We start from the raw sequence: 13,745 nt of genomic DNA, 5'->3' as shown, positions 1-13,745 counted from the left end.
AGTTAGATGAAGAAGAAAGAACCTACGTACCAACTTTGTGTCCAAATAAATGAAAAGACAGGGTCTGAGCCCGGGGAGTCACTGAGTCTCATCTTAATCCCTGAGTGAATGATATTTTTCATAGGCTCACAGGAATGTCGTGTTTCCTGCTGAGGACCATGGGCTTTGCTTTTGTTTTGTAGATGCCATCTGTATATAGTCTTCCAATAATACTACAGCTGGTAAATGAAGGAGGCTTTACCTACATAGAAGGATAAAATTGTACAAGTTTTGGCTACCTTAGAGAACCTGTACCTTTCAGGTAGTTGATGAGTGACCATTTATTTTAACTGTCCACCTTTGCTCTGATTAGAGTTGGAAACTTTGTGGACCGATAAGGAAGGGGTACAAGAAATAAAGACCTTGTCAAACAAGTTGTAGAACATGATTCCATCTGTTTTGAAACTCTATGAAAGTGCGCATCTGTGTCTCTCTATCTTAATCCATCATCTATCTTGGTGAATGACAGAAAGAGCCAAATGCCTTACACTCCCCCTGCCACCCAAAGAAGAATGGAGCTTAGTGTAGAGGGGTGCAAGAAGGAACTCTTACATTTTTACTTTATATATTTCTGTACTGTTAAAATTTTAATAGGATGTTTTGTAACAAAAGAGATTTAATAAAAATTACCTACTGTCATCATAACTGCCCTCTGGCAGTTTTCTGAAACTCCTGACCCAGTGCCTGGAAAGAATTGACAGAGAATTCCAGATGTTTGAAGTGAGGACATTTTCCGGATTGGAGGGTGGCAGCAGGGTAAGGGGTGAGAAACAGTCAAGGGGAGGGGAGTAGAGAGGCCCACGCGAGAACGTAGCTCTTACCCCTAACCAATAGCATAAAAGTTTCAGGTTCAACGCCCATTAGTGGAGACTATTTTAGGAGTCGGAATTTGTACCTGAGTTCATTGTCACAATAACTTGTCAGAGAACTGGTGAGCTTTCAGGTTTGGCTGCTTGGAGGCTGCGTCCCCTGTGTGTGGAAGGTAAACCCCAAGCTTTGGTGATAGGGTGGTGGTAAGCAGGATGCTCACATTTTTCTTTCCCACATGTTAACATCTTTTTCCAAACAGGGCCAGACATGGAGTGTCAAAGAATTAAGGAGACCCTTTCTCAGATTGTTTTTTCATGGAAATAGGAGAGCACTTTTTCTTTGATGATGTATCATTTTTACTCAGAGCATCATTATGCCTTTGCAGGGATTAAAATTGTATGCAGCAAATCCTACTAAACAGTAGGTAAATATTCAACCAAATGTGCTCTGCTGATGTTGTAGAATGGGTTCTGGCTTTATTTTCCATCTCAGCAAAAAGACTTACAACTTTGCTTATTTATAATAAAGCTACTTTATAAGAGAAAGCAACAAAAATGTTTGGAAAAGAGACATCCAGTGAAGTCACCCTGATATTCAGGTTCAAAAGTAGCTGCCCACCCCAGCTATGCCTCACAGGTAACCCCTTCTTTTCTCATAGGCTTCACTAGCAATGGACCCCTACATGATTCAGACCAATGGCAACGGCAACCTCTCCCCGGTTCTGGATGTGCGTGTCAACATCAGTGGGAGAAGCTCCGGACTGGGAAAAATGAAAGGCAGGAAGGCCAGATGGTCTGTGAGGCCCTCTGACATGTCTGACAAAACTTTTAATCCCATCCGGGCCATTGTGGACAGCATGAAGGTGAAGCCTAATCCAAACAAAACCATGATTTCTCTGTCCATTGGTGAGTTGGGGACACTTGATGGAGTGGCAGTATTGTCCCTCCAATCCTCATGGCTGGTTGGAGAAGATGTTAGTAGAGGGTGAATCTGAGTACTGAACATGGAAGAATAACTTCTGGGCTCCTTTTGTTTTTTTCCGTCTCGTGAATAGGAGACCCAACTGTGTTTGGAAACCTACCTACTGATCCGGAAGTTACACAAGCCATGAAAGATGCCCTGGACTCTGGAAAATACAATGGCTATGCCCCATCCATTGGTAAGCTCCTCCTGAGAAGATGCCTGGTGGCTTTCAAATGTTTGGTGCTCTTTTAATAGGAAATCATTTCCAGCAATTCTAGACTAAACAGCCTTTTGGATTTGGGGAAAAGTCATGCTCCAGATGCTTCAACACAAGTCATCAAGGTCTAACTTCTTTCTGGGCTTCCTTGGGCATGCTGGTCCCTTCCCTCTTGACTCTCGAACTTGCTTATTTCTCAAATAATGCTCTTACCCCATCATCACTAATTCTAATAGAAAGGCCTTGAGTCTGGCTGGACCTGCTTGTTTGCTGAGTCCTCTAGGTCCTACATTAAGTTACTGCCCTATGTAAGTAGCTCCTTTAATTTATTTCTCCTTCTCTCTATAGCAAAGGCTTATTTTCACAGTGATCCTGATCACATTGAAATGCAATTTAACTATTTAGGGTAGAAAGGTCAAAACACACACACACACACACACACACACACACACACACATACACACACACACTCACTGGGCAGAATGGGCAGCCATGCTGAAAGATAGAAGGTTTTTCCAATAGAAAGTTCTCCTATTTAGATTTAATGTTCTGTATTTGTTAAAAATTTCTGCCCAAAAGGTTTTGGTAAAATAAGTGATTTCTTACTGTCAGTGCTGCACACTGTGTTTATGTGTACATGGGAACATATTCTTCATACAGAATAAAAATCCAGTTAAATGTTAAAATCTGATTTTAAAATTGCTTCACACTGGGCATGGGTGATGCACACCTTTTAAAGGTACTTGGAGGCTGAGGCATGAGAATCTCGTTTGAGGTCAGCCTCAGCAACTTAGTGATGCACTGTATCAAAATAAAATTTACAAGAAAGGGCTGACCATGTACAAACAGAGAAACAACATGTATCCCATTTGTTTATAATAAAAACAAAAAGATCTAGTGAAAATCTAAAAAAAAAAAATAAAATAAAATAAAGAAAGGGCTGAGGACGTAGCAGCTGGGTGTTAGAATGCTTGCCTAGCATGTGTGAGTTCAATGCCCAGTACCACAAAAACAAAACAAAACAAACTTCTTATACCACTTCAAAGAGGTATAAGAAGCATGGTTACTTACATATCAGACAATTTCAAACAACAAAAACCAACACAAAAGTAATGTAATTACAGTTTCTGACTGTAATATCCAAGTATTAGGGAATTGATCCAACCCAGAAAACCAAAACCCAACCCCCATTTGACAAACACTCAGAGGATCTGAACATCTCATGCCAAAGGAAATATAGACAATAATGTATATCTAGGAATTTGCTTTTTCTCATTCTTAATGAAGAGCTTATTTACATAATTTCAAGTGACCCTTGTTTTTATTCAATGAAGAAACATGAAATGTTGTCTTTTTGAATAGCAGCTTTGCAAAATATTATACAATGGGCATGAAACTGTCAAAACTTCAGCCTTATAAGGCAAAGTTGGAAATATTGTATAAGAAACTGATTTAAAAGAAAAAAAATTGTATAAAAACTTATAAACATATAATATAAAAAAATCTTAAAAGGGACCACATGTATTGAATGCATTGATGACAACTTTTCAAAAACTATGGTTCCTGTAAGGGACTTAGGAATAATTGAAATCTTTTATCTTTTAGAGAACAAAACATAATCACAGTAGTCAAGACTGCACAGAGTATTTTATAGTTTAGGAAGCTGTTTCTTGTTATTGACTATAAATCTGTGTGTATATTAAAATTTTAAGATATAAAATATCAGTTAATCGCCTTTCTCTATAGTGTCTGAGAGCTAAGCTTTCTGTGAGTAAGGGCAGGAGGCATATTGAAGCCTAGGTTGACCCTCTAGGTCACAGTTGTCAGTTGGGGGAAAAATCTCCAGCTTCCTCTCCCTGCTCTTCTTTCAGGATACCTGTCCAGTCGGGAGGAGGTTGCTTCTTACTTCCACTGTCCCAAGGCACCATTGGAAGCTAAGGTGAGCCTTAGGCAAGGTACCACCTTGGAAGCAGTTTAGGGTAAACTGTACCCCCTTTTCTTGTTTCTGTTTTTATAGGAGTAATTGTCCAGGTCAGGGAAACTCAGGATAATTTCCTTTTAGCAATTTGAGGACTTCTAATTAGTTGGGACCACTAATCAGTGCTTATATTTAATGTCATTACAGAATGACATTACAGTCTCTTCTAACTTCTGGGATGTCTGTCACAAGGAGGCTCAAAGGACCCAGAGGGTACCCTAGATCTGATGCTATGTGAAAGACCATTGTAAAACAACTCACAAATACCAAATAATTAAATTTAAAAATGTTGCCAATAGGATCTTTTAAATTTGTAGCTTCCTTCAGTCACCTAGGGCATTCAGAAAGAAAGATAGAGATCCCAATGGCATACTGAATTGATGACGTGATCAGTTTAAATGCTGCTCTTCCATCTATCATCTGCTGTGTGGGGTAGACATTTCCTAACATGAGAGGTGTCCTTCATCTGTGTTTCAGAGAAGAGCCAGACTTTAAGTCTCTGGCCAAAATTAAGTAAACAACCAGGCCAAAAATGCCCAGGTCAGTCCAAGGATTTTTGTGGAAGCTGGCTGAGTCATAGCCAACTTACCCTTTTAAGAATGATTTGTTTATTTCTTTCAAGTGGCCAACATTTTCAACAACATTTAGGTATGGGCATATATAAACATAGTAATTTCTTTTGGTTTTGGCTTAGTATAGTCTTTACTATTTTGCTTACAACTTTTGAAATAAGTTCATCATTGCTCCTAACTCACCCATCCGACCAGTTCTTTTCTCCTGTGACTGTTGGAACCCATTACAGAATTAACTTTTTCTTATCTTCACAGGATGTCATTCTGACAAGTGGCTGTAGTCAGGCTATTGAACTTTGTTTAGCTGTGTTGGCCAATCCAGGGCAAAACATCCTCATTCCAAGACCTGGTTTTTCTCTGTATAAGACTTTGGCTGAATCTATGGGAATTGAGGTCAAACTCTACAACCTATTGGTAAGCATCTTTTCAAACTTAGACTCAAAGGCTCAATTACTACCCTGTAAAATTATGACTCTTACCTCAAAGAAAAGGGTCTGGCAGAATGGCAATGATCAAGGATGTGAACAACATTAAATACTGGTGAGGTTGTGGGGAAAAATGTACACTTGTACATTGTTGGTGGGACTGCAGACTAGTGCAACCATTCTGGAAAGCAGTATGGAGATGCCTCAAAAACTAGGGATGGAACCACCATATGATTCAGCTTTTCCATTCTGAGGTATTTCCCCCCCCAAAATCTAAAATCAGCATACTACAAAGACACAGCCATCTCAGTGTTTATAGCCCCACAATTCATAATAGCTAAATTATGGAATCAACCAAGATGCCTGTCAACAGATGAATGAATTAAAGAAATTATGGTATAAATGGAGGCACTTTGGATTGTGTAGAGGGAAATGGAGTGGGAAAGGGTGGAGGAAGGAAAGATAGTGGACTGAGACAGACATTATTACTCTATGTATGTGTACGATTACATGAATGGTGTGAATCTACATTGTGTACAATCAGAAATGAAAAGTGATACCCCATTTGTGTACAATGAATCAAAATGCAGTCTGTAAAAATAAAAAAAAATTTAATTAAAAAAATTAAGAAATTATGGTCTATACATACAATGGAGTTCTACATAGCCATAAAAAGAATGAAATAATAGTATTTGCTGATAAATAGATGGAAATGGAGAATGTCATGCCAAGTGGAATAAGCCAAACTCAGAAACTCAAAGGTCAATGTTTCCTCTCACACTCGGAAGCTAGAGTGAAATAAAGGAAAGGGGGAGGGAGGGAAGGACAGGATAACATAAAGAACTAATCAAATATAAATTAATAAACTAGTGAAAGGAAGTCTAGTAGAGTAGAGGAAGGAGACGGGGCGGGGGGAGAACAGAAGGGAAAAGGGGGAGGGAAAAAAGGAGGGGCTATGAACTGAAACAAGTTTCCATGCATGTATGGGTTTGTTGGAAGGAACCCAACTACTATGTATAACAATAAAGTTCTTAAAAAAAGGAGAAAAGAAAAGAGTCTGTCAGTGGGGGTTGAGGTCAAAGACAAATTTTGTTATTTACACTGCACCCTTGGGTTGAATATTCCCCCTAAATCTTCCAGAAGCATCTTGGTCTCACCCTTTCTTTCTCCCCAGCCAGAGAAGTCTTGGGAAATTGACCTGAAACAATTGGAATCTCTGATTGATGAAAAGACAGCTTGTATCATTGTCAACAATCCATCAAATCCCTGTGGGTCAGTGTTCAGTAAGAGTCATCTTCAGAAGATTCTAGCAGGTAAGTTCAGCGGATCATTGAGCAGTTTCCTGGAATGATGGAACCCTTTCCTAAGTTCCAAGCCAGGGCTGGAGGGAGAGGAAGTCCACTGATGTCTCCAGTCCACTGTGTGGCATTGGAATGGTAGGACCTGCCTAAAGAAGGAGAAAAAGAGGAAACAGGTTGAGTACCCCTCATCCAAAAATCCCTGGAGTATTTTGGATTTTTGGATTTGTCAGATTTCAGATTAGGAAGTTGACCTGAAAAATCTATTTAAATATTCAAAGATTTAAAAATACAAAATCTGAGACACTTCTGGTCCCAAGAATTTTGGACAGATACTTAACCTGTACTCACTGCATCGCCAGTCCCATCATGTGAAAGTGAGGGTTTGAAATATTTAGTTAATTAAATGGCAAATTTAGACTCCACAGCCTGGAAGAGTATCAGAAAAAAAATTGTAGTTCTTAAAGAGGAAGACCAAACAAAGAGTCATGATATTAGCAATAATTAGAGTAGGGGAGGCTGGGGTTGTGGCTCAGTGGTAGCGTACTTGCCCAGCATGTGTGAGGCCCTGGGTTCGATCCTCAGCACCACATAAAACTAAAGGTATTGTGTCCACCTACAACTAAGAAATAAAAATTAAATAAAAAATTAAAAAAGAGTAGGTGAATATTAAATGAGAGGGTAATTTGCATTAAAAATTATTTCAGCATGATTTTTCTTATTTTCAGTGGCTGCAAGGCAGTGTGTCCCCATCTTAGCTGATGAGATCTATGGAGACATGGTGAGTCTGAGTCAGGATATATCACTAAAGTAATCTCAGTCCCAAATTGTTTTATGGGACCTTTCAGATTGGCAAATGGGATAATCAGAAGCAACTCCTAATCATTTCCATGCAGCAATTCAGCATCCTTGTACACTTAACAAATGTATAGGCCCGTGACTTATTGGCGAGTTTTTGATATTGAAAAAGCTTTGAAAATCCAAAGATTCTTGAAATTTATTTGGTTGCAAAGCCTGAATTGACCTGATATGAAGATATCTGTAGATTTTTATTTATCCCACTTATGGATATGTATTTTTTAAGAGTATAGGGAAAATGGCAAAAATACTAATATTCTTGATTACCCTGGAATGCTCTGGGAGTGTTTCATAAGGTATGGTACATGTATTGTGTAGCCTTTCCAAAATCCAGACAGTCTGCATTCTGCAACATTTCTAGGTTCAGGAATTTTATTTTTTAAATCTGGAATTCTAATAGTCACTAATTACACAGAGTTGGCTTTATGAAGTTGTACATACTGTGGGGATAGAGTCAGTTTACTCATTTTAGGCTTCCAGACAAGGAATTAAATGTTTTGAATAATTCCTTTTGATCATGCTTCAGGGTAGAAATGAGCCTATAAATCTAAATCCTGGTCCCTCTAGATATAAGGAAAGGGGTAGGAGGATGGGATTCAGAGAGAAGTAAGAGAGAGATCTCTTTCCCTTAGGTGTTTTCAGATTGCAAATATGAACCATTGGCCACCCTCAGCACTAATGTCCCCATCCTGTCCTGTGGAGGGCTGGCTAAGCGCTGGCTGGTTCCTGGCTGGAGGTTGGGCTGGATCCTCATTCATGACCGGAGAGACATTTTTGGCAATGAGGTGAGAGCTATGTGGTGCAATACTGTGTGTGACTTAGGATATATATTTGTTTTGTATGCATAGCAGTGAGGAGGTAGGACCCCTTCCTCTTTCTTCTTAGCTTTATAGTTCACAGTACCAGGAGACATACTAGATAAAGATGGAAATAGTTATACCCCTCCCAAGTTTAGATTTCATATATCTGGCTCTGTGAAGAAGTTCCATCCACCTCATTTTGGTACTGCAGAAAGGGAAACAATGACATAATAACAGCTAATAGTACCCGAGAGTGTACCATGTACCAGTGCTTCCTGAACACTGTTTTAATTTAATTCTCACAACAACACTATGAAGCTAGTATTAGGATTTGCTCCATTTTACAGTTGAGAAAAACAAGGTCCAGAGAAGTTACATTATCTGCCTACAGTCACCTGGCAGGTGTATGGCAGAGCTACACTATAGACCCAGTGACCTGCTCTAAAGATGTCATTAGGCACCGTCACGTCCTAGCATTAAAACCTGATAGGTCCGAAAAAGAGTTCCCAAAACAGGGATGCTCAAGTAAGGGTAAATATTGCATTTCTTGGGGGTACTTCTAGATTCGAGATGGGCTGGTGAAGCTGAGTCAGCGGATCTTGGGACCCTGCACCATTGTCCAGGGAGCCCTGAAAAGCATCCTGCGCCGAACCCCTCAAGAGTTCTACCACAACACGCTAAGCTTCCTCAAGGTAAGGGTGGCCTGTGGACTTCTTGGGGAGTTTGGGGGTCAGAGACCCCCAGCAGTGAATTAGGAATGATGGATGTTCCTAGATGGAGCACCATTCCAATACGGGACTTCTGCGTCCGGAAGTGGCATCGTATAAGAATACACCCACACTACCCACGCTCTCACTTCTGGTAATTCACTCTGCTCCTGGCCAGGAACTTCAAGTGATAGAGTTTTTCTTGTTGACTCCTTATGCCAGAAAATCAAACCCAAGTTCCCAGCCTTCACTGAGGGTTCCTTTAATGTTGTGGTTTTTCTTTTACTTAAAAACTGATCCTTGATTTTCTCTTTACTTCCTCTTATAGTCCAATGCTGATCTCTGCTATGGGGCATTGGCTGCTATCCCTGGACTTCAACCAGTCCGCCCTTCTGGAGCCATGTATCTCATGGTGAGTGTGTGTGTGTGAGAGAGAGGGGGTACAGGCAGTAGATTCATGCAGGTTGTAAAGCATGGGAAGGTAGTAGGCAGGGCTGCAGCAGATGGTCATGCAGGGTGTGTCCCATTTCCAAAGGCAATGAGCTAGGCTCCTGAACAAGTCGGTTGAGAAATTGTCTTATTCTTAATTGTCCCACTGATAAAATTTAACCTCAAAGTTCTCAAACTTTGTATAGATAATCATTTTATGTGTAGATACAGGGAAGTTATAAGATGCAAACAAGCTACTGTGTAGCTCACAACTGGGAAGGATTCTGGTCTCCTATGGGTGTTTTGGACTGTGTGGGAATTTTGTTTTCCAGATGACTTAGGGGTACTACTGCCATTATGTGGGCAAAGAATGCTAAATATCTTGCAATGGGTAAAATAGTCCCATGCAATAAAGAATGTCCTGACCCTAATGCTCATTGTACCTCTTTGAGAAACACAGGCATTCTATTTCCTTTCATTTATCAATAGCCAAGAAGGAACTAACAAACTAAAATATGACTATAAATATATCCTCTCTTCCCTGCAACAAATTCCATGTATACATAAGTGCCAGGAATCTTAGTTATCAGTAGCAGAGTTCCAAGATATCTTTTAAAGTAGTCCCTACCCTCATTTCTGGCATAGGATATTGGCCTGTTTTCCCTCCTTCTGATAAGTTGGCCTCTCCCTTTTATTATTGGTACAGGTTGGAATTGAGATGGAACACTTCCCAGAATTTGAAAATGATGTGGAGTTCACAGAGCGGTTAGTTGCTGAGCAGTCTGTCCACTGCCTCCCAGCAACGGTGAGAGCTTGTGCATTTCTCAGGACACCCTCAACAGTTTCTAGAGCCCCCAGAGCACTCTCTGAGCTGGGTTCTAGCCTCATCTTTTCTCCCTAACGAAGCATATTCTCATTTGGCATGGTTCATGTCTCATGACTTCAATTTAAAATTAGTTTCTCCCCAAGCTTGTCCCACAGTCCATTTCAAGATGAAGTAATTCAATTACTGAATCAATACCCTAGTCATGGCAACTGAATGAACTGATACCCCAGATGAAATGCCATCACTGCCTCTTGATGATTAGAGTCCAGCTGTTTTAGGGTACACCAGATTCAGTTGCCTTGAAAAAAATGTGTTCTTATTTTTGCAGTGCTTCGAGTACCCAAATTTCTTCCGAGTGGTCATCACTGTCCCCGAGGTGATGATGCTGGAGGCGTGCAGCCGGATCCAGGAGTTCTGTGAGCAGCACTATCAATGTACTGAAGGGAGCCAGGAGGAGTGTGACAAATAGACCCTCCTCTATTCTCCTGAAGACGTGTCCCTTCTGAGGACTGGACTGGGCTCTGCTGCTCCTCAGTGAGTCAGATGCCCCCAAAGGGAGAGAAGCCTCAAAAGCATCACATCAGGGATTCAGGATTGTTCCTGCTTTCCCTGGGTCACATCCACATGCACACTCTGAACCCCAGATTCTCCTCTCGCTCTGCTTGGCTGGAGTGACTCAATAGTTCATTGATTTGTCCCCCTCTCATATGACTTCCTCCTTTTGTTCCTGAGAGTACCAAGTGAACAAAATTTACCAGAAAGCAGTTAAGACTAGAAAAATAAGATTTCAGGATGGGAGAAACAAGACTGTGAGAGCAGATGACTCTCCTCATAGTCAAAGAAAGGACACTGTCCAGAGAAGCCCAACTCTGTTACTGCCTCATTTCAGGTATACCTCACTTTTGCCACAGAGACACATGTATTTGGCTAGTTTTATTCTAAACGCATTTAGAAATTTGCTATTTGAAGGATCATTTAAAGAAACATTTTCAAGAATTATTTTGGTAAACAATTACTTTGTGATGCAGATAAATAACCTTTAATTGATCAGTGTCCTAAATTTAGGTTTATGTGCATCAGGATTTTTTAAAATGAGACCACATCTTATTTTAAGAGAAAGGAGGAATCAGAGGACCTTCCAGAAATACTGCTGTGTATGGGCCAAAAATATCCTCACTTGTCATTGTTATAGAATCATTATCACTTTTGCTTTGATGTTAATATTGATTTATTAATGTTTGTTATATTATCTTTTCATATATTTTCTAAGAAGCATTTGTATTACTAGATCTTTTATTTTGCCAAGGACATAAATTATTTGTTTTTCTTCTTTTTTAAAATAAATTGTATCAAGTATACTTCTCCGTGATGTGTTTTTCCTCTTCTGCAGGGGAATTTCTATCTCCAGGTGCTACTCAGTCAGATTGATACATTAGCCAGTAGGTTTATTTCTTGGTAGAATTTATTTCTTCACAGATGTACTGGGTTTTGGAGTTACTTAAGAAGCACAAATCCTAGAATATTTTATTTGGGAGCTCAACTTCCGGCTTCCTACTTATAAAAAAGGCAAACCCAAAGGTAACAAATTATAACCTCTAGCCTTGAACTTCACACTTTCAACTTTTTGGATCCCCTCCTCTGGTACCCTTGTCTAGACCCAGGAACTGCTCAAAGTGAGAACAAAGTGGAACTGGTTCAGCTTGACTGGCAAATGAGAGGTGTTTCGAATCTTTTCAGCATGAGCATTTCGTCTGAAAATCCTCGTAGGTACAGTTGCCTATTTAATTTTTTCCTTAACACTTCCCTTAGAGAAGGGAAGCCCAAAATTATCTTGCAAGGTTGGTTGGGGATGGAACTATACCAAAACCAGTGTGGACAGTTCTCACCAAAGGAAGTTTTCTTAACGCAAAGAGGAACTTTGGGCCTTAACCCTGACAGAAACCTCTAATTAATTACCTTTAAAAAAATAAAGATTAAATTCCCTCTCCAATACATGTTTGAGTTCAGGGAATTCACACAAACATTTGTCTTTCAATGCTCTTCAGCAGATCCAAAATGAATATACAATGATTGAAATGATAAAGATGTCAGTTTCCTGTATGCCATTGCCAAAGATTTTCAAAAAATGCCTGGTTTCTCTTTTCCTGTCTCCTATCTCTGACCTCCCAAAGATCTCTGTCCAGAAATAAACAGGAAGACAGTGGTTTTCACAAGACAGTTTAGCTTCCCATGTATAGATAATTCTATCCAGAATTACTAAAAGAATTCTGCTCAGCCCTCTTAAATTCCTGAATGTCCTTGGTATCTACTTTTTGATACATGTGTTAAATAAACATTCAAACATTTAAAAAGCAGTACATGCACACTGGACAAATTTCATTCAATACAAACAAACCCACCCTCTTTCTTTCCCATTCCATCCTCTAGCCATCCAGTTTCCTCCCTCCTTGGGGAATGAATCACTTATCAGTCGCTGGTTCATACATAAAGAACAATTTCCGTGCATATGTAAGAGTCTTGAGTGCGTGCATATTTTTCCTTTTTTCAAACCAACGATTACTCAGCTTTAGAATCGTGAGCCCTATGGAAGTCAAAGGAGAGACGACCTATCTGAGGTGTCCATTACTTCATGGGTGTCTTTAGGTAAAAAAACCTCCCACTCCTCCCCTTCAGAGGCTGCTTCAAACTTGACATTTAACTTCCAGTTGCTTTGCGGATACTATCTGAGCTGTCATGAGATAACACAAAGAATGCATTAAAAGGTCGGGGACAAGGACCCTATATTGAGAATTCACCCGTGCTGGAACACCGCCTATCAGGTGATTTCACTGCTAAAACCACAGAAGAGCTGGCACAAAGTGTTCCATTCCCCTCGCTAGCAACCCTCAACACCTGGCAGGAGGATACCATGGCTGAGCAGGCGCAGAAGCGCGGCGGGCGGCTGTGGGGATAGGGCGCATGCGCTGTCGAGGGGACGAGGGGGGTGCTCCCTCAGTGCGCAGGCGCAGAACCCAGAGGGCGGTGAGGTTTCCTGGCTCTAAGGAGCCTCAGGTTTTCTTAGGTGGAGGCTTTAGTTTTGTTTTGTCCTTTGGCTTCTCCGTATACTAAACTCTGTTGCGAGAGTTTCCTTCTTTTGTGCTCCTGGTTTGGGTCCCTTCTGGCAGAAGGTTTCCAGGAGTTTGACAAATTATCCCTGAGCCTTGTAAACACCTGTTAATCTTTGCTAATTTCGGGCCAGTCCCCGTAAGTCCAATGAATTGAGAAGCAAAGTACGAAATCCATTTAACTGGTGTCAGTTTCCAAAAGTATGGTCCTTTGGAACTTGTCTCCAAAGAATTGTGTCCCTCACGGTCCCCGGTGCCTATCATATGGTAAGACCTCTACTCAGTCAGAAAAATGAATCCTGCTTGGCTCCCTCTCCCCCTGGAGATGGCCTGCATTCTCCCTTGAATATGTGTCTACTTTCCAAAAGAAGCTGCTGCCTCTGCCTCTGGGGGGAAAATAATCCATCTTTATGGTCTTATCACAGATAAAGCCAGATACTAAAGTGAGGACAGATTTTAAACAGTAGTATACTATTACAATAGGGAAGAGTCCAGTATGAACTGAACTGAAGTTTGTGCAGAGGTGGTAGTAAAGGAATAGGGGAGTGAGAGTGAAGGGATGGGGAAATAGGAGGCTCAGCATGGGGGCAATGAAAAATTACAAAAAATAAGAAGGAAGCGAAGCAGGCCACGACCCTCACCATAATTGTTCTTGTTAACAATATCAGCAAAGTTTCTACACCTGTTTTTTTAAGGTTTTATACGTCTTGCCACAAAAA

At 40.5% G+C, this 13,745-nt stretch overlaps 1 protein-coding gene and 1 long non-coding RNA gene across 4 annotated transcripts; one reads left to right on the top strand and one right to left on the bottom strand.

Moving 5' to 3' along the window:
• Window positions 1-900: 900 nt before the first annotated feature.
• On the top strand, window positions 901-11,279 carry TAT (tyrosine aminotransferase). 3 transcript variants are annotated; one of them, XM_079119258.1, is made up of 13 exons: window positions 901-1,021; window positions 1,109-1,273; window positions 1,508-1,754; window positions 1,904-2,008; window positions 3,901-3,968; window positions 4,835-4,993; window positions 6,179-6,317; window positions 7,031-7,083; window positions 7,793-7,945; window positions 8,524-8,652; window positions 8,996-9,079; window positions 9,803-9,901; window positions 10,251-11,279. In XM_079119258.1, exons 3-13 carry the CDS (start codon window positions 1,520-1,522, stop codon window positions 10,389-10,391), a joined length of 1,365 nt encoding a protein of 454 aa, XP_078975384.1. In that variant the 5' UTR covers window positions 901-1,021; window positions 1,109-1,273; window positions 1,508-1,519; the 3' UTR covers window positions 10,392-11,279. The 3 variants fall into 3 exon arrangements, with proteins under 3 accessions (XP_078975384.1, XP_078975385.1, XP_078975383.1); XM_079119259.1 differs by lacking the exon at window positions 1,109-1,273 and having other exon boundaries at window positions 906-1,021; XM_079119257.1 differs by lacking the exon at window positions 1,109-1,273 and having other exon boundaries at window positions 906-1,052.
• LOC306648859 lies at window positions 11,021-13,410 on the bottom strand. Its single transcript, XR_013760513.1, has 2 exons — window positions 12,700-13,410; window positions 11,021-12,503 (listed from the first exon to the last, which is right to left on the bottom strand). It is a non-coding gene; the product is annotated as an uncharacterized lncRNA (long non-coding RNA).
• Between the last annotated feature and the right edge of the window lie 335 nt (window positions 13,411-13,745).

The sequence above is a fragment of the Sciurus vulgaris genome (assembly GCF_902686455.1).
Source record: "Sciurus vulgaris genome assembly, chromosome: 17".
Classification (NCBI taxonomy): Eukaryota; Metazoa; Chordata; class Mammalia; order Rodentia; family Sciuridae; genus Sciurus; species Sciurus vulgaris.
The sequence above is the reverse complement of the archived record's forward strand: the minus strand, read 5'-3'. Positions and strand labels throughout refer to the sequence as shown.